The following is a 25258-nucleotide window of genomic DNA, read 5'->3' as shown; positions in this document are numbered from 1 at the left end:
AGCAGAACACAGAGTACCAAAATAAAACTTTATTCAGAAAGGAGCCGGAGCTCAGGAATATTGAACATGTCAAACATCCTGCAGCAACAAGTGAAGAACACACACGACTCCTACATGCACAACATCTAACAGTCAACACGTTTACATTCAGTCCATTAAAGTGGATCTGTAATCATCAGTAATAATCAATAACAGACACGTCCATCGTATCACCCAAGAACCTGAATCCTTTAAAGAGACTTCTGAAAGTCGGACAGACGGTTCTGGGCCCAGGTTGAGGAGGGGTCGTAACAAAACATCTTATCCTTCTTTGTTGTGATTCTGTAAGACACACAAAACTCAGTGTTAGAATCACAAGGAACAGGAAGCAGGAGGTGCCGTCCAATACTGGACTTATATCATATAAATAGATATCATATAATTTATATTTGATATCATAGAATTATATATGATATCATATATATAACAGACACATTCATAACATCTCAATATGCTTCATGTGTTAATAACAAACTAACATGCGTTTGTGTTCACAACAAAGGTTCCCACTGCCCCCTGGTGGCCAAAGTATCAAATAAGACTATATGTGTATATATTTATATATTTATGATTATGTTACTATAACATCAGATATTAAAAGGGTGGATTCTATTGTATAACTGAAGAATAAACATGTCAACAATCAATCAAATTGTATTTGTGTAGCCCATATTCACAAATCACAATTAGTCTCATAGGGCTGTAACCTGCTGAGATGTCCTCTGTTCTTGTAAGTTCATATCTGCAGGTGGAGCAGCGACTGAACAGCGCTCCCTTGTGGACATTTAAATGTCTTTTTTATTTTACTCCCGTCTAATTGACAGCTACAGACACAAGTTAGTGTTTCTTAAACATGAATATTCTCTTTTCTTTTTGGTTCTGCATGATAGTAAATGATGAATAAGTTTGTAATTTTATATTCTATACTCTTTCTCTCTCAGGTTCCATCTGTCTGTCACATTCACAGCAAAGTTCATTCATGTTCCCAGTCCCTGTTAAACAAACCAACAAATGAACACGTTGTGTGTATTTGTACTCACAGTATAGCTTCCTTATCGCAGTACGTCTTCCTCACGTCTTTTATCGATTTCTTTGGAATAAGCGTTACATTGAATCCTTTACAACATCTGTCCTGGTCCTGCATCATCTTTAGACTCATGGGACCTGTGGACACATCAAATGTTAAGTTGACGCTGAGGTCAGAGGTCAGAGGTCAGACTGTGCTTCGCTCTCAGACACTTACCTGCAGAGACGTGAAGCAGGAGGCAGATCAGGGTCAGAGGCACCAGAGTCAGAAGCATCTTCATGGTTCTTCCAGAGACCGAGGATGTTGTGAATGTGGTCTCAGAGATCTGAGCTTCCATTTATACTCACGTCTCCGCTGACTCATTCTCTGGGTCAATGCTAACTTCTAAGAAACCGACTCTCTTTCCTCGGCTTCTTCTTTTCAAACCGTTATTTTCTGCTCTACAGAGAAAATGGTAAGATTCCTGAAAAGCCTCTTCGCAGAATAAAGGGGAGAGTTAGTTCCTTCACTGCAGCTTGTTCCCTGGACACCACGTCACCAGGAAGATCGGCTTGATCAAAACTCTTTGAATCGCAGCTTCTAAACTGACAAGTAATGACATTTTGAATTATTGCTCAAATATTCTCTTGATGCTTCTTTGTTAGAAACATTTTAAACTTTTTGAAATGATTCTGAGTTTGTACTTTTACCACTAAAGCTGCAGCACCATTACTATTATTTTAGCTCTAGTGGTCATTTAGCTTGTTTTAACAGAATTATCCATAATTAACAATAGTAAGTATTATAGTAGTGGTGGTAGTAATAGCAGTAGAAGCAGTGTAAGTAGTATAGTAGTGGTGGTAGTAATAGCAGTAGAAGCAGTGTAAGTATTATAGTAGTGGTGGTAGTATTAGCAGTATAAGCAGTGTAAGTATTATAGTAGTGGTGGTAGTATTAGCAGTATAAGCAGTGTAAGTATTATAGTAGTGGTGGTAGTATTAGCAGTATAAGCAGTGTAAGTATTATAGTAGTGGTGGTAGTATTAGCAGTATAAGCAGTGTAAGTATTATAGTAGTGGTGGTAGTAATAGCAGTATAAGCAGTGTAAGTATTATAGTAGTGGTGGTAGTATTAGCAGTATAGCAGTGTAAGTATTATAGTAGTGGTGGTAGTATTAGCAGTATAAGCAGTGTAAGTATTATAGTAGTGGTGGTAGTATTAGCAGTATAAGCAGTGTAAGTATTATAGTAGTGGTGGTAGTATTAGCAGTATAAGCAGTGTAAGTATTATAGTAGTGGTGGTAGTATTAGCAGTATAGCAGTGTAAGTATTATAGTAGTGGTGGTAGTATTAGCAGTATAAGCAGTGTAAGTATTATAGTAGTGGTGGTAGTATTAGCAGTATAAGCAGTGTAAGTATTAAAGTAATGGTGGTAGTATTAGCAGTATAAGCAGTGTAAGTATTAAAGTAATGGTGGTAGTATTAGCAGTATAAGCAGTGTAAGTATTAAAGTAATGGTGGTAGTATTAGCAGTATAAGCAGTGTAAGTATTATAGTAGTGGTGGTAGTATTAGCAGTATAGCAGTGTAAGTATTATAGTAGTGGTGGTAGTATTAGCAGTATAAGCAGTGTATAAGCAGAGGTGAAAAAGCGGCTTGTCACTGCAACGTTTTTATCCAGTTTAGATTATGGAGATTTGATTTATATGAATGCCTCAGCTAAATGTCTATGTAAGATTGATGCTGTTTACCATGCTTCTCTGAGGTTTATCACTAACTCTAGAGCCCTGACCCATCACTGTGAATTGTATTCTCGAGTGGGTTGGCCCTCTTTGTCCACCAGGAGGCTGGGACATTGGTGCACTTTTATTTATAAGGCCATGCTTGGGCTACTGCCATCATATATTTGTAATTTAATCACACAGAAAAGTGTTGCTTCTTACAGTCTGCGCTCAAACAATCAGATGCTTTTGTTAGTTCCATTGGCCCGCACTGATTCAGGAAAAAGGGCATTTGTCCACTCTGCTCCCACCACATGGAACTGGCTGCAAAAAGATTTTAAATTAACCGAAATGATTTCTTTGAACGCTTTTAAATCTACGATGAGAGCATTTCAGACCACTTCTTCTACTTGTAGATGTTTTTTATGAATTTTAATTTACTTGTAATTGTTTTTATATCATTTTAATTTCTGTTTATATGTTGTGAGTGTAATATTGTGAGTGTACATATGTTATTTGTTGCTGCCCCTTGGCCAGGACTCCCTCGAAAAAGAGGTTTTTAATCTCAATGGGACTTTCCTGGTTAAATAAAGGTCAAATAAAAAAATAAAAAAAAAGTATTATAGTAGTGGTGGTAGTATTAGCAGTATAAGCAGTGTAAGTATTATAGTAGTGGTGGTAGTACTAGCAGTATAAGCAGTGTAAGTATTATAGTAGTGGTGGTAGTATTAGCAGTATAAGCAGTGTAAGTATTATAGTAGTGGTGGTAGTATGAGCAGTAGAAGCAGTGTAAGTATTATAGTAGTGGTGGTATTATGAGCAGTATAAGCAGTGTAAGTATTATAGTAGTGGTGGTATTATGAGCAGTATAAGCAGTGTAAGTATTAGAGTAGTGGTGGTAGTATTAGCAGTATAAGCAGTGTAAGCATTATAGTAGTGGTCGTAGTGGTGGTAGTATTAGCAGTGTAAGTATTATAGTAGTGGTGGTAGTATTAGCAGTATAAGCAGTGTAAGTATTAGAGTAGTGGTGGTAGTATGAGCAGTATAAGCAGTGTAAGTATTATAGTAGTGATGGTAGTATTAGCAGTATAAGCAGTGTAAGTATTATAGTAGTGGTGGTAGTATGAGCAGTATAAGCAGTGTAAGTATTAGAGTAGTGGTGGTAAAGGTAGTATTAGCAGTATAAGCAGTGTAAGTATTAGAGTAGTGGTGGTAGTATGGTGGTAGTATGAGCAGTATAAGCAGTGTAAGTATTATAGTAGTGATGGTAGTATTAGCAGTATAAGCAGTGTAAGTATTATAGTAGTGGTGGTAGTATTAGCAGTATAAGCAGTGTAAGTATTATAGTAGTGGTGGTAGTATTAGCAGTATAAGCAATGTAAGTATTATAGTAGTCGTGGTAGTATTAGCAGTATAAGCAGTGTAAGTATTATAGTAGTGGTGGTAGTATTAGCAGTATAGCAGTGTAAGTATTATAGTAGTGGTGGTAGTATTAGCAGTATAAGCAGTGTAAGTATTAGAGTAGTGGTGGTACAGGTAGTATTAGCAGTATAAGCAGTGTAAGTATTGGAGTAGTGGTGGTAGTATGGTGGTAGTATGAGCAGTATAAGCAGTGTAAGTATTATAGTAGTGATGGTAGTATTAGCAGTATAAGCAGTGTAAGTATTACAGTAGTGGTGGTAGTATTAGCAGTATAAGCAGTGTAAGTATTATAGTAGTGGTGGTAGTATTAGCAGTATAAGCAGTGTAAGTATTATAGTAGTGGTGGTAGTATGAGCAGTATAAGCAGTGTAAGTATTAGAGTAGTGGTGGTACAGGTAGTATTAGCAGTATAAGCAGTGTAAGTATTAGAGTAGTGGTGGTAGTATGAGCAGTATAAGCAGTGTAAGTATTATAGTAGTGATGGTAGTATTAGCAGTATAAGCAGTGTAAGTATTATAGTCGTGATGGTAGTATTAGCAGTATAAGCAGTGTAAGTATTATAGTAGTGGTGGTAGTATTAGCAGTATAAGCAGTGTAAGTATTAGAGAAGTGGTGGTGGTATTAGCAGTATAAGCAGTGTAATTATAGTAGTGGTGGTAGTATGAGCAGTATAAGCAGTGTAAGTATTATAGTAGTGGTGGTAGTATGAGCAGTATAAGCAGTGTAAGCATTATAGTAGTGGTGGTAGTACTAGCAGTATAGCAGTGTAAGTATTATAGTAGTGGTGGTAGTACTAGCAGTATAGCAGTGTAAGTATTATAGTAGTGGTGGTAGTACTAGCAGTATAGCAGTGTAAGAATTATAGTAGTGGTGGTAGTACTAGCAGTAGTACCCTTAGCAGATGCTGATGTCACTTCCTCATTCAGCAGCAGATATTTCCTCAGAACCAGTTGATCAGGAAACTTCTTCCGTTACTTCGTCCTGTTCTAACTTTACTCAGTAGAAGTGAGGAAGTGGAGAGGAACCAGTTCCCTCCCAGTTCTTCCATGTGAGATACATGACATCATTCAGTGGTTTCATCATCTTCATTTAGAAATCAGTCATTTCTCTTTGTGAAGAACACAAGTCCATCATTCATATAAAATACTATTCACAGTAAAGTGCTAACATTAGCATGCTAACTTACACAGCTATAATGCTTTCCAAGTTAGGTTCATGTGTTAGCATGCTAATCGCTGACAATTAGCATGACTCAACCACTCAGAACGAAAAGTTTAAAGTGTTCATATTGTTCAATAAAGAATATTAAATGTTTTTTGTTAATGTAGCAAAGGTTTTCACTTAACTCCATTAATATTATTCAGTTGAGCAGGTGAGTTAAAACAGGGTCTACTGGTCATTTCTGCAGGGGTTTGCACCATGGGCTAATTTCACATTAAGTCGTTCTTCAAGGGAAAAACAAATCGTGTTAGAACAACGTGATTAAAACGTAACCTGATAAAATCTTAACATGATAAAAACGTAACGCGATAATGGGTTGATTCGACCTCAACTGAATTTGTACTGTCACACATTAATGGGAATAGCAAAGAGTTCATAAATCCATCTCAAGGTTCAAATTTACATCTGATGAAATGGTGAGTGAACACGTCCTGTTTCCGTCACAGGTCGGAGAGTTCAGGCTCCTCAAGTTCCACGAGAGGAGAAACGTTCCCCTGAACCGCAGAGAGGTTCGGTGGAAACTGACTTCCTCCTCTCAGCAACACATCCGTGAGATTCTGAGCTTTTACCAAGGAAAGGCCACAGAGGAGGAGGAAGTGAAAGTGGGAGACGGAACGAGAGACTGAGGAAACCAGTTTCACAGACATTGAGAATATGAATCTGTTGTACTTTCAACTACATTGAACCACTGATGCTACAGAATGAACAGCTGAATACAAATCTTTCCCCTTTGCTGTTTGTCTTGTGAGATTAGATTTTATTTTTCTCTCACGTGAGGCTGATGAGAACATCACCGATCACGTCCCAACAATTCTACACATTATCATTTAGCTCTTACAGTAGAAATATATCAAACAGGAAGTGCTCTGATGATCTAAATCATTAATTAGCCATAAACCAATATTTACTCAAATAAATCATAAATATAAATGCATGTTTTGGACTATTGGTCGGACAAGGGAATTTGATAGACTTACTCATTCAATTAGTTGAGAAAATACTTAAGTTAATCAAGGTTACTATGCTAGCATGGGCGAAAGAACAAAAACAGACAGGTTTAATTTGTATATTTTTTATTGGTTAGGTCATCCAGCTACCTTACCTCAAATAATTAAATTAAAATTCTTTTAAATATCATCTTTAAAGAGGAAAGCAGAACTACAAGCAAAACTCATTCACACATATTGTTTAAAATGTGAAATAAAGAAAATCAAGGTTCCTTTTAAAAACACTCAAACCACAACATCAAACAAACAATAATTGAAATGTGACACAGGAAACACGACTGGATCTATGACTCTATAAAGAAGTGGTGCAACATGGCCGGAGCCACCGCGTGAGTGCGTCCGGTCAGAGGAGCGCTCCGTCCATCGTCCTGTTGCCTTCATGTCGCTCAATCTCTCCGGGGCTTCCCTCGCTATCTCCAGGGGCCAGGTCGGGGCTGTGATTAGAAGTGGGCGGGTGTCTGTGGCTGTGCGGCGCCGCAGGTCAGCGGGTCGGGATCCGGCCTCTTGATTTAAAAACCAAAGGTGTTCTCGCCGCTGTAAGCCACGTATAAAAAGCCGTCCTCGTCCTTCTCCTTCTCGTAGAGCTGCCCCATCGTGAGGCTGAAACAAGGAGACAGGCTATTAAATAAAGTTATTATACATACATCTGATCAACAAGCTGTTTACCTACTCACACTGACATCGTTTAATACTCACTAGGAAACACATGTGCCTCACAAAGCTCCTCACAAATGCTCAATATCTGCAGTGAGCAGACGTTTAGGAAGTAAATGAAGCTCAAGCTTCATGTTTGGGCTGTTTTTAAATAAAAACTTGACTGTGGTAGAGTAAATAATGACTGTACTATAATGAAACACATTAACGGTGGTTTTAAATATAAAACATTTAGCATTTCCTAGTTTGAACATGGCTCCCGACGCCACCTTGTGGTTCATCCTGTCCAGGCAGGGTCAGCTCATTCATTTAATGTAACGTCAGCTGTTCAATAGACATAGAAGTGAACTCTGACCTGGACTGGGGCACCGTCTTGTCCACAAACAGGAAGATGGCCTTCTCCGAGGGCAGCTGGATGCGTTTCCTGATGATCCACATGAACTGAGCCACTGTGATGTCGGAGGGGACCAGGTACTTCCTCTTGTCGATGTCCACGATCTGCGAACCCGACACTTTCTCCACGATCACCTGACCGACCACACGGAAACCATTACAACCAACCACCAGAGACACAAAGCGGCGGGTTTCAGCCGTGAGGCCACATCGTGTTCACTCACCGGGACCCGGTCAGGGTACTTGTTGCGGATTTTGGCGGATTCTATGCTCCGATGTTCTGCAGGACAGAGAGACACATGAGTGTTTGTTCAACAGGAGGAAGTTTGAGACGGGACCAGAAACACACAACTCTCGTTCAACACTTCCACCTCCGTGCCGACACCTTGATGGACGGAGATGGATTGACGACTGGAGAGTGAGAGACGTGTTGCTGCTGACTGAACCACAGCTCCCATCAACATGTGCAGCTCTTAATGATCAATTAACCTAAGCCAACCAGCTCTGTGATCACAGCTGCTTCCGACCTGTAACATCATCTGATTATTCTATGTCCTAGTACGTGTTCTAAAAGTGAAGCTTTTATTATTATTATAATAATTATAGAAACAACTATGCTGAAATGAAATGATCTGATGTTGATAATGTTTTTATATTAGACGGTTTCATATGTGGACTTAATAAAGATTGATCAGTTGATTTCTTGAACAAAGTTATAGCAGCGCACAGGGAAATATGATGATAATCCTTTTTTATGCTCAACTGTCATTTAAACCAAAACAACTAATCAGTTAATTAAAAAAATAATCAACCATTTACTAGATCATAATATAATTGCAGCCTCAATATGATGTATAAAGGTTTTATACTGGTCAGGACCAGTAACATCTTGTGCTTGTTACTTGTGACACTAGTGAAGAAATTTACAGCCACGTGATTCGTTATATAAGACGGTTGATTATAGTATTATTTTTTATAACTGTAAAAGCAGCTGGTCAGTAAAACACACAGTATGATTAGTGTACAGACGTACACTGGACCTATCAGGGGGGTTTATGGGTAATGTAGTCGTAACACTGACACTAATAATAACAGTGTGATGGAGGCAGGTCAGCGTCTGTGTTTCCTCAGGAAACACGTCTGTGTGTCAGTGCTGCACCGGCAAATTCAGCTAATGTCAAAAAGAGTCAATAACGAAAATAACATGTACACGAGATCAATTTACAAATGATTTTAAGAACCACATTTGACAAGAATTTCATAAATTTGTAAGAATCTAATTTTGATTTGAGAAAGTTTAATCTGGTTTTCTTAAATTGAATTATGTAAGAGTTTATTAAAATGAATTTAAAGTCTATTCGACTTCTTCCTCGTCACTTCATATATTGTTTTATGTTTTAGATATGTTAAAAACATTACACAGAGCAGCTTTACACATTAGCATGTTGAGCTGTGTTTACTGTGTATAGCCGTTAGCTAGAAACTACTAGCTAGAACATTAGCATGTTCAGCTGTGTTTACTCTGTATGATGATTAGCTAAAAGCTACTAGCTAGAATATTAGCATGTTCAGCTGTGTTTACTCTGTATGATGATTAGCTAAATGCTACTAGCTAGAACATTAGCATGATCAGCTGTGTTTACTCTGTATGATGATAGCTAAAAGCTACTAGCTAGAACATTAGCATTTCCAGCTGTGTTTACTCTGTATGATGATTAGCTAAATGCTACTAGCTAGAGCATTAGCATGTTCAGCTGTGTTTACTCTGTATGATGATTAGCTAGAAGCTACTAGCTAGAACGTTAGCATGATCAGCTGTGTTTACTATTAGCTAGAAGCTGCTCACGGAAGAAAGAATAAGCCTGAACCACAGCCCCCCCCCCCCCCCCCTATTGAAAGCCGTTAGCAGTAAACAGATGAGCTCCTGATCGAAGCCTCTTCCTGGGGACAGTGGAGTCAGAGGACATCTTGTCTTACCCAGGGAGTGATCCTCTTTGAACATCCATTTCATGTTTCCGGGCTGAGTTCGCTCGACGCAGCGGATGGAACAGGTTCAGGTGTCTCTGTCTCTGTCTCTGGGTCTCTGTGTCTCTGGTCGTCTTCACTGTCCTTCACGTGTTTCCTGTACTAACTCTCTGATCAACGCTGAACTCAACAAACACAACAACAGGCTGCAGACCAGCAGCGATGACGTCACCACAGGACCGTACCATCCCACCTACCAAAGCGGGGGGGGGGGGGGTCTTACCATGTTCCCTGGTACCTCCGTCCACACAGTAATTGTGATTCAGCTCTGGAATAGTTTAGAATAAAACCACAGGGTTCCTGCAGATCCTTAAGGAAACGGAGGACTCTTGCTTGTCCCCTTGTCCTCTGCTTCTCTGCACTGGGCAGGTGGAGGGACCTCTTTGTCCCTGGAGGACGTTTTGCTTTGTTCTCTAGTTCTTTATTCTAGTTGTTCTCCTTGAGCATTATGATGAGATGAACCCTCAGCAGGATCACATGCTCCTCAGGTTGTAAACGTTCCACCTCCATTCTGGAACTCTCATGTTGGGTTAGGGTTAGTTATTTCACTGAGATGCAACTTTTGATTCAGACAGTAGATGTGAAGCTGGTAGTCTTCCTTGGTTTCCTCACCCACATTCACTTCATCATAACTTGGGAAGTGTTCTTTCATATTCTGTACCCAGCAGACGTGTCCCTAGGACCCTGGTCTCCTCCTGCTTCTTCTCCAGCTCCTTCTCGCTCACCTACAACTTGCTGGTTAGAAGTCTCTTCGTTTCAGTCAGTGAGACATTTTGCTGTTTGGTCTCAGTCAGATTTTCTTGCATTTCCTTAAATGTCTCTTTTTCTGTCTTTCCTCCTCCAGTCGCTTGATCTTTCTCCTCAGTGCATTCACTCCCGACTGAAGAAGAAAGTTGCTTTCCTGTACAGCGGCCGTTTCACACCCGACCGCTCTCTTTCCCTCTTTTACAACATCTATCTCCTCTTTGTTGGAGAGAACTGCACATTCCTTGGAGGTAGAGATCAGTAGACGTTCGATGACAGTTTCTCCTTCTCCAAGTCTCTGACCCGCTCTCCCAGCTCGGTTATTATTTTACACTGCTCCATTTTCTTGAAGACAGCATCATTTTATCAGTCTTCCTCCCCTCTGTCTCGTTCTCATAACTTTGTCTGTTTGGGACAGTTCGTCTTGGAGGTTCTCAACGACCCTCTTCTTCCCCTGCTCCAGCTGAACCAGCTCCGTTTGGAGGTTGAACCCCACATGTTCAAGTGGTCTGGCCTGTTTCTTTGTGTGTGTGAATGCATTCTGTGTTTGGATCGACGTTGTCCTGCATGAATCCATCGTTCTCTGCATGAGTACGACCACTGAATCCCTCCTTCTTTCATCCTCAGCTACTGCCGCTCTGTAGTGCGTATGGGTGTCAGCTAACATTTGTCTGGTCTCTCATGGGTTAAGCTCTGTTGGTATAATGTTTCTCTTAATTCAGGTTTGTCCTGCTCACTTTTTTGGATCTCATTTAGGCTTTCCTTCAAGCTCTTCTCCAGGTCCTCCTCCCTTCTTCTGCCATCTTCCAGCTTCTTCTGGAGATCCTCAATTTCTCCCTCAAGCGTGTCTATAACCTTGGCTTTGTCGTTATCTCCCTCTTTCCACCAGTCGTTGAATCGAACTACCAGTGCCGTTATTGCGGCACTGGTAGTTGGATTTCTGAAAGAGTTTCTGATCTATTTAATTCCAAACTAAAACACTATCATTGTTCTTCTGTATTTGGTTTATTGTCTGTGAAACAAAAGCCAACTCCCTTTTAATAATACTTATTCATTCTTTGCTTTGATCCTGAGCTTTTACTTTCCTTTTGGTTAAATTTCCTGATGCCGGAGAACTTAGACTATGTGACATGTGATGGTTGGTCCTAGTCTGCTTTGCCTTGTTTTTAATCCGGTCTCTGTTCTGTCATTTCAGATCCAAGCTTCAAATCTGTCCCACCACTCTCCGACATTATATCAAATTCATGTTTGTTTATAAGTTGTATACTTTTTTTCAATATCTGAGTTTTGATATCATCAGTGAAGATTATTATTATTTTTGACAAATATTTTAATTGACTGGTCATTTTCAGTCGGGTCATCAAGTTAAGTCAGTTTAATATATGCTCCAAAATCAAAAATGTGTCTTAAAGGGTTTTACAATCTTTATACAATAATAATGATACATTTGATCTCTGTAGCATCATTTAAATAAAATCATCCTGATCCTCGGATACTTGATATGGATTCATCGGCGGGGGAGGGCGGACGGGGAGCGGGCCAAACGCTTCACTTCACAGCCACCATGATGCATCACGGTCCACGCCACCAAGTGCAGACAACACAATAAAGTGTTTATTTAAATCAATTTAAAGATTTAAACTGTTGCCAGTACGTGACTGACCCATTAACTTTCATTATCACTTCATACAGACTAACAGATCAGGTCAAAAACACCCAGATCATATCTTCCACCTTTGCAACATCTAAGACATCAGAGGAATCTATAGCTACTGACACTGTGACGTTACACAACGACCTCGTGTTTTGATGGCGTGTAGTCAGACTGCGACGCCACGGAACCACCGTGACGAAACAAGAAGTCAAGGTCGTGTTAATCTCCATGTTGTTGAGATGAAGTGAAACACACATTGTGTAAAGTGGGAGTGAAAAGGCCAGAGATCCTGTTGCTTTCTTCCTAATGCCCCTTGAGACTCTTTGTGTGTCTGGTCATGATTCACGTGTGTAACGTATTTCGTGAATATTGGTGAAAGCGAAATGAGGAGCTGCGTTTGGTGGGGGGGGCTATTGACCCATTTGCCACGCCCATATCTAATGAGTTCAGAACAGAGGACAGAGGGAAACACAATAGACACAAATAAAAACAACATTTCCTCCAGAAGTAGAATTCAAAATTTTAGTTGAGTAAAAGTTAAAAAGCTCTGTCGTGGAAATGTGGTGGAGTATGAACAACTCATCTTCAGTAGATGTGACTCTCCACCAGAGCCAGTAACGAGCTTAACACGACTCAAGATGTGTGTGTGAACTCAGAGTTCTTTGCTGCAGGTGCCTCTGCGGGCTGAGCCGTGGTCTGGTTGTCCGGCGGCAGTGGTTTCCCCAGGTGGTGGCCCGTGGTGAGGCCGTAGGGCTGCGACTCCTGGTCCTCCTTCACCTTGGGCCACAGGGAGAACCCCCCCTGGAAGCTGAGGTCAAACAGCTCACAGGGAGCAAAGGTCAACGGCTTCTCCGCCAGCAGGCCCTTCAGTCGCGCTCGCCAGCCTTCCAGCATCGCCGCTCGCACAGGGGGGGGGCAATGAGCCGGACTCCAGAATATCTGAGGAGCGAGAACCTGAAAGCCACAGAAGTGCAGAGTGCCGTTCTGAGGGAAACAAGCAGAGCAGCAGGTTAGCACACACCGAGGGACATGGCTCCTTTGAGATGAGGATGGTTTCATGTGGTTCTGTCCTCTGAGAGACACCTGTGGCCCCGGCTGAGCAGGTCAAACCAGCCCCCCCCAACCCTCTTATCTCTATAGAGCTGCTCTCAGACCTGCAGCTGCCTGACACGTTCTCTGGCTCCTGGTAAAAACATTGTGGATGATTTGTGAATGATGGAAGTCCATCACAGAAATAAACATTTGATATGTGCTTAGTTGTTTTTAGTTCTGCTAGAATGAAGGAGACATGTTTATGGGCTATTCAGCTGGCCACCAGGGGGCGATCAACATAATTTGGCTTCACTTTTGTTGTTATGTCGTCCATCTTTATTTACAAACCCTAACATCCTCTGAATTCAACAGAACCTCCTCTGGATCTAACAGAACCTCCTCTGGATCTAACAGAACCTCCTCTGAATCTAACAGAACCTCCTCTGGATCTAACAGAACCTCCTCTGAATCTAACAGAACGTCCTCTGGATCTAACAGAACCTCCTCTGAATCTAACAGAACCTCTTCTGAATCTAACAGAACGTCCTCTGGATCTAACAGAACCTCCTCTGAATCTAACAGAACCTCCTCTGAATCTAACAGAACCTCCTCTGGATCTAACAGAACCTCCTCTGAATCTAACAGAACGTCCTCTGGATCTAACAGAACCTCCTCTGAATCTAACAGAACCTCTTCTGAATCTAACAGAACGTCCTCTGGATCTAACAGAACCTCCTCTGAATCTAACAGAACCTCCTCTGAATCTAACAGAACCTCCTCTGGATCTAACAGAACCTCCTCTGGATCTAACAGAACCTCTTCTGAATCTAACAGAACGTCCTCTGGATCTAACAGAACCTCCTCTGAATCTAACAGAACCTCTTCTGAATCTAACAGAACGTCCTCTGGATCTAACAGAACCTCCTCTGACCAGCACCTGGGCTTCCTGTCTTCTCGGGTGGAGCGTTACCTGCAGAGGCCACAGTGAGACGTTGATGTCTCCGTTGATGCCGTCCGGGCGGAACATCGTCTGTGTGGCTCCAGTCGTGAAGGACAACATGGCTTTCTTATCCTTCATGGAAACAATAGATTCAAGTGTTTATTTAGAATGATGAGTGGAATCCCTGAAATGCTTTAATGCAATATGGATATTTACACAATATAAATAAACTGTGTATGAATTTCCCTTTCCATCGATGCAGGTTTTATCTAGGTGTGCACCTTAGTGTTATCGAGGGTTTGTTCTTGTACAGTCTGAACTGGAGGGGACGCTGAGGCTAAAGGGAAATCTGGTTCTGGGCTTGTATGGCAGAACTATGAAATCCATGTGCTCAGTAGATCAGACATCGTTCCCTCTTTAAACTAAACACTGTGCCCGTTTAGGAGCTGAAGTCCAGCATCACAGGACGCTCTCTCATAAGGATCTACTCGTTTAGAAACCGGTTCTTTGGTTCTGCTGAGTCCACCAGAGAGACCCGGCTGTAGAAACATGATCTCTCTGTTGGTGCTCAACCTCTTCTTGCTGATACCGACCTTGAAAATACCATGGTTGTACATCTTTTCCATGGAGAAGGCGAAACCTTGTGTGAGAACTCGGTCCATCCAGCCCTTCATGATGGCCGGCACACTGAACCAGTACAGAGGAAACTGCAGGAGGACACAGGACAGTTATGAGGTCAAGTAGTCACGTGACCAGCTTCACACCTGAGTGTTGTTCAGGGACCAGTGAATGAGGAGTAACGCAAAACCTGGGATCTGATGCTGGATTCAGGCTCCGATCCAGAGTTTCTCAGTTCTGGACCGGAGCCCAGAGGCCTCTGATATGAATGAACAAACTATTTGATTCAACGTGGTCAGATCAAGTCTAAAGGGTCCGGATCAGCTCCTCCCTCTGAACACCACAGACCACGAGGGAGAAGCTCACCTGGAAGATGATCAGCTCCGCCGCTTCCACTTTGCGTTGCTCTGCCACAATGTCGTCACTGAGGCGCCCCTCCATCCAGGCGTGCATGGCCTCCTCTCCGTACTGGAACAGCGTGCAGTTCCTCAGGTCACCTGGAGGAGATAGACTGGTTACACTGATACCTGTCGATTCCACTGGCCAATCAGATCCCCTGGAAAGAGGAGGCGGAGGCAGTGGGCTACATCACAAAGTACATAAGAAAGGGGGTGGGGGGTGGGGGGGTGTAATCACCGCTGATGTCATCCCGTGTGGCGTTGGCCCTGAAGGTCATGGCGTAGAGGTCAGACACCGTGACCCTGAAGCCCTGATCCGTCAGCTCCTGAACCGCCGAGTCCCGGAGCGCCGCGTTGAAGGAGCCCGGGCTCTGGTGGGCGTACACAATCAGAGCTGTCCTCTGAGCTGCTCACACACACACACACACACACACACACAGAGGTATTCACACAGACACACGCACACAAATGAACACACACACACGTTGTCAGTTCAAAGAGAAGATTAAGATTAAGATTAAGATGTATTTATTAGTCCCAAACACAGACACACTCATGCAGGTAGGGAAATGTAACCTCTGCTTTTGACCCATCAGGTGCAGGACACACAGAGCAGTGAGCGACCATGTACGGCGCTCGGGGAGCAGATGTTGGGGGAGTAAGGTGCCTTGCTCAGGGGCACTAGACAGGGTAGGGAGACTCTTGGACTTTTGGACAAATCAATCCAGGTTCGTCTTTTGTTGTCTCTCCGTGGAGTCGAACCAGAGACGAACCAGAGACCTTTACTCCAGTCCTAAAGCGCTGACTCACAGAAACAGTTCTAATCATGTGAACCTCAAAGTCTCTAACAGTGAAGCTCCTGTTTACATGTGACTGATGTTCTAATGAGTCATGTTCTGTGTTCTGCTGTTCCCTGGTTGTTAACGCTGAGTCATGTTGGGACTCGGTTCTCTGAGTGCAGAGACTCGTTCCAGTCTCGTTACGACAGAGAACAGAATGTTGACAGTGTGAAGAGCAGGAGCAACACAACGATGTGTGTGTGTGTGTGTGTGTGTGTGCAGCTGCACCTGAACTCAGAGCTGTGAAACGTGTCTGACGAGTCACATCGGGATCAAACCACAGTGTGATCAGACACCAGAGAAACATAAAACACTGACTCGTGTTTCCATCACTAATCTCACATTCACTTGTTTTTAACTCTCAGCTTTTCTTTTGTTAATTTTGTGATTTTAAGTTTAAAAAATGAAATTAAAGATTTGAAAGCAGCTGAAATTTCAAGTGACATTTTTATTTCTAAAGAGTCAGATCAATTTAATCTCTTAGGTTAAAAATATTGTCACTGACTTCCAGAGCGTTATACATTATTTTTGAATTATTAATTCTTATTAGCAGTTGTTACAATCAGTGAAGCAGTCAAATTCAAATTCAATAACATTATATTTAATTATGAATGAAGATAGTGAGTGAGGTACATTTAAAATCCTATTACTTCAAAGCTGATTAACACTAAAGTGACAGATTTATATATTTTCAGTCACAATCTTTATGTTGTATAGAAATCAAGATGTTGTGTGTTGTGGAGCAGTTGAACAGGAAGTGGAGGCAGAAGATCACACTCACCCATTGCGCTCGCTGCTGGATCCGTCTGTGGCCTGGGCCTGGTTCCTCAGGACTCTTATAGACCAGTGGCGGGTTCGCGTGAGAAACATGTTCAGAGATCCTATATCTACTGGAGCTGAAGTGTGTGAGAGCCACAACTACACAACTACACACTGTGGAAGGACAAAAATGCTGTCATGTTGTAGGACCGGTTCTGTGTGTCTGTGTGTGTCTGCGTGCATGTGTGTGTGTGTGTGTGTGCGTGTGCCTGTGCGTGTTTGTGTGTGTCTATGTGTGTGTGCGTGTGTGTGTGTGTGTGGAGTCACTGGTGAATACGATTGGCTTCATTCGGCCTGCAGAAGAATGTTTGGGTCACTTACAAAGGATTATTGGAGCGGGTCATGTGATTCAGAAAAGCTTTAATCTGACTTCTTTTCATCTCATTAGAAGTAGAGTGGTGTACGGCGTCGGGGGGGTTGAACCTGAGCGGCTCAGTCACGTCCTTGTGTCTCATGTCACCAGCTCCTCTGGCTCAGGAGACACAACAAAGACACTCACATGTACTACGATATCATATGATAACAACACAGGGTGATAGAGCAACACTATACTCAATAGTGTGTATCTGTCTGTCTGTCTGTCCCTCTGTCCGTCTGTACCTCTGTCCGTCTGTCTGTCCCTCTGTCCGTCTGTCTGTCTGTCCCTCTGTCCCTCTGTCCGTCTGTCCCTCTGTCCGTCTGTCCGTCCGTCTGTCCAGACGTCCTCTGTCCTCTGTCCTCTGTCTGTTTGTATAAAGGAGACGTCGTAGGAGACATCATAGGAGACATCACGTCAGAGGATACATCACATTCAAAGGAGACGTCAGAGGAGACATCACAGGCCCTCTGTGCCTCTAATGTCTCCTCACATCAGAGGAGACATTAGAGGGGACATCACGTTCAAAGGAGACATCATAGGAGACATTAGAGGACACATCACATTCAGAGGAGACATTAGAGGACACATCACATTCAGAGGAGACATCAGAGGAGACATCACTTTCAGAGGAGACGTCAGAGGAGACATTAGAGGGGACCTCGCATTCAAAGGAGACATCATAGGAGACATTAGAGGACACATCACATTCAAAGGAGACATCATAGGAGACATTAGAGGACACATCACATTCAGAGGAGACATCAGAGGAGACATCACATTCAGAGGAGACATCAGAGAAGGCATCATAGGAGACATCACATTCAGAGGAGACATCATAGAAGACATCAAAGGAGACATCAGAGAAGACATCTAAGGAAACATCACATTCAGAGGAGACATCACCTTCAGAGGAGACATCAGAGGAGACATAACATTCAGAGGAGACATTAGAGAAGACGTCAAAGGAGACACCACATCATAGGAGACATCAGAGGAGATATCACATCATAGGAGACATCAGAGGAGACGTCACATCAGAGGAGACATTAGAGAGGACATCACATTCAAAGGAGACATCATAGGAGACATTAGAGCACATTCAGAGGAGACATCAGAGGAGACGTCACATTCAGAGGAGACATCATAGAAGACATCAAAGGAGACATCACATCTGAAGAGACATCAGAGGATACATCACATCAGAGGAGACATTAGAGGGGACGCCACATTCAAAGGAGACATCATAGGAGACATCACATTCAGAGGAGACATCATATAAGACATCAAAGGAAACATCACATCGGAGGAGACATCGCATCATAGAGGGGACATCACATTCAAAGGAGACATCGTAGGAGACATTAGGAGGAGACATCACATTCTGAGGAGACATCATAGGAGACATCACCTTCAGAGGAGACATCACATTCAGAGGAGACATCAGAGGGGACATCACCTTCAGAGGAGACATCACATTCAGAGGAGACGTCAGAGGGGACATCACGTTTAGAGGAGACATCACATTCAAAGGAGACATCATAGGAGACATCACATCAGAGGATACATCACATTCAAAGGAGACGTCAGAGGAGACATCACAGGCCCTCTGTGCCTCTAATGTCTCCTCACATCAGAGGAGACATTAGAGGACACATCACATTCAAAGGAGACATCATAGGAGACATTAGAGGACACATCACATTCAGAGGAGACATCAGAGGAGACATTAGAGGACACATCACATTCAGAGATGACATCAGAGGAGACATCACATTCAAAGGAGACATCATAGAAGACATCAAAGGAGACATCACATCATAGGAGACATTAGAGGGGACATCACATTCAAAGGAGACATCACATCAGAGGAGACATCGCATTAAGAGGAGAAATCAAAGGAAACATCACATTCACAGGAGATATCATAGAAGACATCAAAGGAAACATCACATTCAGAGGAGACATCACAGAAGACATCAAAGGAGACATCACAGAAGACATCAAAGGAGACATCACATCAGATGAGACTGAATTTGACCATATGGGACACAAAGCTTTTATTTTAAAAATCCTTATGAAAAACAACAGCAAGCTGAAAAAGAACATATCATTCATAGAAAACTCATTTTGCTTATACAATCAGCATAATATTCCTGTATGGTTTTCTATTGGTCCGTCTTTTTCTGATTGGCACTTTCCCCGCCCAGTAAAGTGACATCACCCTCATGAAGACATGTGATTCCAGTCATATGACTTCATGCTCAGCTATAACTTATAAAACTTAAAAGTCCTGTTGAGCAGATTTAGTTGGAACAGATTGAAGCTGAGGTAAACCTGAATTCACCGTATATACACTTATATATATGAATATTATGAACTTGGTATAGTTAATCTCACTCATCGTCATCCGCTTATCCGGGGTCGGGTCGCGGGTGGAGCAGCTCAAGCAGGGGGCCCCAGACTTCCCTTTACTGGGCCACATTGACCAGCTCTGACGGGGGGATCCCGAGGCGTTCCCGGGCCAGTGTTGAGATATAATCTCTCCACCTAGTCCTGGGTCTTCCCCGAGGTCTCATCCCCACTGGACGTGCCTGAAACACCTCCCAAGGGAGGCGCCCAGTGGGCATCCTTACCAGATGCCCGAACCACCTCAGCTGACTCCTTTCTAACCCTAACCCACCCTATCCCTAAGGGAGACGCCAGCCACCCTTCTGAGAAAACTCATCTCGGCCGCTTGTACCCGCGATCTCGTCCTTTCGGTCATCACCCAGCCCTCATGACCATAGGTGAGGATAGGAACGAAGATCGACCGGTAGATCGAGAGCTTTGCCTTGCGGCTCAGCTCTCTTTTCGTTACAACGGTGCGGTAAAGCGAACGCAATACCGCCCCCGCTGCTCCGATTCACCGGCCAATCTCACGCTCCATAGTACCCTCACTCGCGAACAAGACCCCGAGGTACTTGAACTCCTTCACTTGGGCTAAGGACTCATTTCCTACCCGGAGTAAGCAATCCATCGGTTTCCTGCTAAGAGTCATGGCCTCAGATTTAGCGGTGCTGATCCTCATCCCAGCCGCTTCACACTCGGCCGCCAGCCGATCCAGTGAGTGCTGAAGGTCACAAGCCGATGATCCAATGAGGACCACATCATCCGCAAAAAGCAGTGACGAGATCCTCAGACCACCGAACTGCAACCCCTCCCCACCACGACTACGCCTCGATATCCTGTCCATGTATATCACAAACAGGATTGGTGACAAGGCGCAGCCCTGGCGGAGACCAGCACCTACTGAGAACGAAACTGACTGGCTGCCGAGGACCCGAACACAGCTCTCACTTTGGGAGTACAGGGATTGGATGGCCCTGAGGAGAGACCCCCTTACCCCATACTCCCGCAGCACCTCCCACAGTTTCTCCCGGGGGACCCGGTCATACGCCTTCTCCAGATCCACAAAACACAAGTGGACCGGATGGGCATACTCCCAGGCCCCCTCCAGGATCCTTGCGAGAGTGAAGAGCTGGTCTGTAGTTCCACGTCCGGGGCGAAAACCGCATTGTTCCTCTTCAATCTGAGGTTCGGCGATCGGCCGAACCCTCCTTTCCAGCACCTTGGAGTAGACTTTACCAGGGAGGCTGAGAAGTGTGATACCCCGGTAATTGGTACACACTCTCTGGTCCCCCTTTTTGAACAGGGGCCCCACCACCCCGGTTTGCCACTCCTTTGGCACTGTACCCGACTCCCACGCGATGTTGAATAGGCGTGTCAACCATAACAGCCCCTCAACACCCAGAGCCTTTAGCATTTCTGGCTGGATCTCATCAATCCCTGGGGCTTTGCCACCAACATAGAGGGCGTGTTATTCGGATTCAGGAGTTCCTCAAAGTGTTCCTTCCAACGTCCGACGACCTCCTCAGTTGAGGTCAACAGAGTCCCATCCTTACTGTACACAGCTTGGATGGTTCCCCGTTTCCCCCTCCTGAGGTGCCGGATAGTCTTCCAGAAACACTTTGGTGCCGACCGAAAGTCCTCCTCCATGGCCTCTTCGAACCTCTCCCACACTCGCTGCTTAGCCTCCGACACGGCAGCAGCTGCAGCCCTTCGGGCCTGTCAGTACCCTGCAACCGAGTCCGGAGTCCTCAAGGATATCATATCCCGGAAGGCCTCCTTCTTCAATCGGACGGCTTCCCTGACCACCGGTGTCCACCACAGTGTCCGAGGGTTACCGCCCCTTGAGGAGCCTAAGACCCTGAGGCCACAGCTAGCCACCGCAGCTTCACATAGTTCGGTATAGTTAATAATTATTGTATTTAATTCAATTATCTGTAATAAACTTCTTATCACTTGCTGTTTGGACGATCCGCTGCTGCTACCAGTGGATTTCAGTTTAATTTGTTTAAGATGTTTGTTTTATGTTGAATGATAATTAGCTCATATTAGCAAAGAGCTGTTGCTCAACACTAGCTGCTTCTTTCTTTTCTGTATTAATGTTCTGAGGCTGCTCCGTGTCTGTGGAGTGTCAGTGCTCCTCAGGGTTCAATATGAATGATGGGTTATCTTCATGTGTCCCAGAGGTTGTTTGGCTGCTTCCTGTTTCCACCTCATGCTTCTCACCTAGTGACGCTTGTTGTTCAGCAGGTGAAGCTCAGCGGGTTCAGATGCTCCTCAGCTCCACAGCACAAACATCTGGATCTCAGGATGTCCTCCAGCATCATGAGCTCCACTGGTCCAGAGTCAAACTGGAGCATCGAACTCACGTCCTGACTTTTCTCCACCAGGGTTGAACTGTCCTTCACATTGATATTCTGTGATATCAAATAATACAAGAAATATACTCGTCTTCATAACAAAAAGGTGACAAAATATGAACGCTGCCACCTTGTGGGGATGACGTGAGAGGTAGTCTGAATGTGTGCAGCAGTGATGGAGAAGTGGAGCCGTCGTATTGTAGCCCCGCCCACACGTGTTGTTAAAGACAACGTTTGGTTCTGCTGCTTTCAGCAATGACATCTGAGTCGCTAGAAGATTCCAGAAGATCTGAGAGATAATTTTAATTAATATGAATTCATTATTAGTCATTATTATTCATTTTTTTATTCATTTTAATTCTTTTAATTTTAATTATTTTAAAGGTTTAACATCCGTAGTTAGGCACTTTGACTTGAATTAGAATTTTGCTATGTCAATAAAGTTTGATTGATTGCTAATACAATAAAAACCTAAATAATTATAACTTGATTTAACCTAAAAGATTTGCAGTAACTGGTTCTCTCTCACTGAATCACGTCGGAGGAGGTTGATCTTTCTTCTCCTCCCTTTCTGTTCCTTTCTCTTATTTGTGGTTTAGACAAAGACTCAGTTTAGATAAGATTCGTTAGAACTTTCTTTTTCCCCACATCTGAATAATGAACTGTATTTATAACATCATTTTTATGATACTCATATAAAATACTGAGGTTTAAATGTCTCATCTTAAATATATTCACTACTTTAAAATTTTACTTACAAATTTAAGTAAATAACATCCTATTGCACATAAATAACCAAACATATAAAATCAAATATGAGATTTATTACATGAGCCACATTCGGTCGCTGCATCCTTTCAGATCAGGAATGCAACACGTGTGTGTAGTCACACTGGGTTAGAAGCTGTGCCAGTGAAACCTGAGTGGGTTTGGATTCTGATTATTACCTATTATCATATACAGTATGTATGAACAACAGTGTTTAATGGAGTGTAAAAATCAATATCCAACCCTCACATTTCTAATGAAGGTCAGAACATGTGCAGAGTCATGAGGAGTGAAATGGAAACGAACTTGAATTCACAAAGCCTTTTCATTAGAAGAAGCTTAATGTGCGTCACATTGAGACAATAGTTTGAAAATAAAACATATAGGTACAAATGTAAAACGTGTATAAACAAAGGTATTATGAAATGAAGTTTACATCAAAGTACCCCTGAACCAAGTAGACGTTCAACATACAGTACTCAAACTCCTGAAAGGGCCTGAGAACAGACGTGTCTGTAGTTTGCTTTAGAAAGTTGTGTTGAATCTGAGTACGACTGAAAAGCACCTGACTCAGAATGGTCCTGTTTGCACAGGAGTTATGTCTTCAACAATAGTGTGTAGACTCTGGCTGCTGCTAACACTGAATCATGATGTTAACATTAGCTTGAGTCCAGGAACATAAAGAACAGTCGAGACGCACCAGCCTCATCACAGCAGGGTGTGTCACCGTCAAACAGTTGACACAGGGCCAGCGAACATGCTGCTACACGACAACACAAACACTCTGATTCACACACAAACACGCTGACACACATCAGGAAGTGTGCCTGTTCCCCACAGAGAGCCTCGGACCTGAGTTCTCTGGAGCTCAGATTGTTTGCTTCCATAAACGAATCCACTGTGATTCACATTCATTCATTCCAGTGCTACACATTAATGATCACATCCTTCAGTAAGTTACATTATCACATTCATAATTCTGAGCAGCCTCAGAACATGAATACAGAAAAGAGAGAAGCAGCTAGTGTTGAACAAATGCTCTTTGCTAAAATGTGTCTTTTATTAACTTTGAGATAAAGTTTGAACGTTGGCGCCGGTGGATTTGCTGTTCCTGTCACTCAGTGGAGATTATAGAATATTCATAAAGTCTGTATAAAAGATATAAAGCAGCATATTTGAGGAGTAGTTATAGTAACTGTGTCACTGCCTGTTGACATCACAGTGTGACATCACAGAGGAGATGATCTCAGGACTCTCCAGGAAGCTCCCCCCGGCTCATTGAGCCGGACGACGAGTTGGAACCGGTCTTTGGAGCGAGAGCAGGTCAGTCCGGTTTGAAACAAACAAACGCACAGTGGGGGTTTCTCCCTGAGGCCTGAAGGATTAGTTCCTTCTAATTCAAAACGTCAGACCAACCCCTTCACTGTAGCTCCACCCACCAGCAGACACACCAACACCCTTCACACCAAACCTCCGACTCTCAGCGAACCAGAACCAGCTCGATGAGGTTTGTTCTGCTCAGCGTGAACCTGAGAGGACGGCAGATTAAAAACAAACTATAATAAAATGTAAACCAGAACCAGTCTCCACTTTCTATGTAAAGATCCCTGAGACAATATATATTAGGATTTGGCGCTATACAAATAAGTTTCTTCTTCACACGTCAGCAGAACGGGCCTGGCTTTTTAAAGTCCGTCCACATCCAGGTCCGATCATCGTTCTCATGAGTGGTGGTGGCGATCAGCTTGGAGAAAGCGCAGCGATCGTACGACACAGGAAACACGTGAAAGTAGCCCGGGCCGGGGGGGTCGGTGGGGGGGATGCCCAGGTGCTGCATACACAACCCCAGATACACGTCTTCAATGTACAGAGCTCGCACGTCTCTGGCTGCTTCCACCAACTTTCTCGGGAGATCTAAGGACAGCACGTAGCCGAGGCCCAGAGCGTAGCGGGGGTACTGCGGACGGGGGTGGACCTCGACAGGAACGTACCATTTGGAGCTCGGATCCCTCAGAACGGCTGCTCCACTCGCCACGAGGCCGGTCAGGTAGTTCGTCCTCGGAGCGTTTATCAACATGTTGATGAGATTGGGCAGATTCAGGAACATGTCCGAGTCGATCTTCATGGCGTAGGAGACGTTGGAGCAGTAGGTGTCCAGCCACTCCAGCATCACCATGGTCTTGATGGTCAGGTTCTTGTAGCAGTCCACGAAGTCGCTCTGGATCAGGTCCTGGTGCTCTTTGCTCTCCTGCAGCAGCTGCTCTGGGAGCTGCTCCGCTCCCTCTCCAGTCTTCAGCCCCAGCAGAAAGAACAGCTTCACCACTTTACCCAGGACGCTGCTGTCCCCCCCCCACGTGCTGCGGATGATGTCCCGGTGGGCCCGGTTCTGGGGCGCCACAGGAACCATCAGAACCAGGAAAGGCTGCTGCTCCGCGCACGTCTGCGGCTCATTGATAGTGAAGTGGTACTGATGAGGATATTCCACTAGATACGGTCCAGGAGACACGTAAGGAGCCGGTGGGGGGGCCGAGCTGCTCCGTGTCCCCTGATCAGTCCCTGAGGAGCTGCTGTCAGCGGTGAGCCCGGCAGCAGCTCCAGCAGAACCAGTGACCCTGCTGGGATCTGTGGTGTTGGGAGACTTCTGGCTCTGAGTCAGACTCTTAAACTGTTTCAACCATTTCCCTGAGTTAAAGTTCAGGAGCCACTTCGGGCTCCAGTCGGTCGAGCTCTCCGACAGGTTCCTGTTGTACAGGAGCAGATAAACGGCTGCAAACACCAGAATGAAGCAGAAGCAGAGACGGAGCGAGGAGCTGCACCGGCTCCTGCTGTCCCCCGGACGTCCAGCGTCCACCAGGCCC

The 25258-nt window shown here is 43.8% G+C and overlaps 4 protein-coding genes across 4 annotated transcripts in view; all 4 read right to left on the bottom strand.

The window, feature by feature from the left end:
• Window positions 1-14: 14 nt before the first annotated feature.
• Window positions 15-1570, bottom strand: LOC133951328 (C-C motif chemokine 7-like). Its single transcript, XM_062385248.1, has 3 exons — window positions 1283-1570; window positions 1080-1203; window positions 15-321 (listed from the first exon to the last, which is right to left on the bottom strand). Exons 1-3 carry the CDS (start codon window positions 1401-1403, stop codon window positions 231-233), a joined length of 336 nt encoding a protein of 111 aa, XP_062241232.1. The 5' UTR covers window positions 1404-1570; the 3' UTR covers window positions 15-230.
• Window positions 1571-6683: 5113 nt separating this feature from the next.
• Window positions 6684-9659, bottom strand: LOC133951075 (gamma-aminobutyric acid receptor-associated protein-like 2). The gene is made up of 4 exons (XM_062385101.1): window positions 9438-9659; window positions 7685-7740; window positions 7423-7595; window positions 6684-7013 (listed from the first exon to the last, which is right to left on the bottom strand). The coding sequence occupies exons 1-4, from the start codon at window positions 9469-9471 to the stop codon at window positions 6923-6925; spliced, it is 354 nt and encodes a 117-aa protein (XP_062241085.1). The 5' UTR covers window positions 9472-9659; the 3' UTR covers window positions 6684-6922.
• A 1930-nt stretch (window positions 9660-11589) lies between these two features.
• Window positions 11590-25258, bottom strand: part of nqo1 (NAD(P)H dehydrogenase, quinone 1) — a 15208-nt gene continuing 1539 nt past the window's right edge. The window contains exons 2-8 of the mRNA XM_062385088.1: window positions 16851-18343; window positions 16492-16643; window positions 15110-15277; window positions 14840-14970; window positions 14449-14562; window positions 13886-13987; window positions 11590-12867 (exon numbers count right to left, since the gene is read on the bottom strand). Coding sequence (XP_062241072.1) covers window positions 12517-12867; window positions 13886-13987; window positions 14449-14562; window positions 14840-14970; window positions 15110-15277; window positions 16492-16495 — 870 coding nt within the window. The 5' untranslated portion in view covers window positions 16496-16643; window positions 16851-18343 and the 3' untranslated portion in view covers window positions 11590-12516. The remainder of the gene's footprint in view (window positions 12868-13885; window positions 13988-14448; window positions 14563-14839; window positions 14971-15109; window positions 15278-16491; window positions 16644-16850; window positions 18344-25258) is intronic.
• Window positions 22437-25258, bottom strand: part of LOC133957247 (beta-1,3-galactosyltransferase 1) — a 5000-nt gene continuing 2178 nt past the window's right edge. Inside the window, exon 2 of the mRNA XM_062392734.1 lies at window positions 22437-25258. This exon is cut by the window's right edge and continues 35 nt beyond it. Within this exon, the coding sequence (XP_062248718.1) occupies window positions 24064-25258 (1195 nt within the window). The 3' untranslated portion in view covers window positions 22437-24063.

Source organism: Platichthys flesus, chromosome 1, assembly GCF_949316205.1.
Source record: "Platichthys flesus chromosome 1, fPlaFle2.1, whole genome shotgun sequence".
In the NCBI taxonomy this organism is placed as follows: domain Eukaryota; kingdom Metazoa; phylum Chordata; class Actinopteri; order Pleuronectiformes; family Pleuronectidae; genus Platichthys; species Platichthys flesus.
Note: the sequence above shows the minus strand (reverse complement) of the source record. Positions and strands in the feature narration are given on the sequence as shown.

Bases quoted from the DNA above. Each gene is read 5' to 3' on its own strand.
- LOC133951328 (XM_062385248.1), bottom strand. From the start codon at position 1,403: ATGGAAGCTCAGATCTCTGAGACCACATTCACAACATCCTCGGTCTCT. The intron at 1,204-1,282 runs GTAAGTGTCTGA...ATGTGTCCACAG, and splicing joins CCTGCTTCACGTCTCTGCAG to GTCCCATGAGTCTAAAGATG. The intron at 322-1,079 runs GTGAGTACAAAT...TGTGTCTTACAG, and splicing joins TGCGATAAGGAAGCTATACT to AATCACAACAAAGAAGGATA.
- LOC133951075 (XM_062385101.1), bottom strand. From the start codon at position 9,471: ATGAAATGGATGTTCAAAGAGGATCACTCCCTGG. The intron at 7,741-9,437 runs GTAAGACAAGAT...TCTGTCCTGCAG, and splicing joins CAAAGAGGATCACTCCCTGG to AACATCGGAGCATAGAATCC. The intron at 7,596-7,684 runs GTGAGTGAACAC...GTGGTCGGTCAG, and splicing joins AGTACCCTGACCGGGTCCCG to GTGATCGTGGAGAAAGTGTC.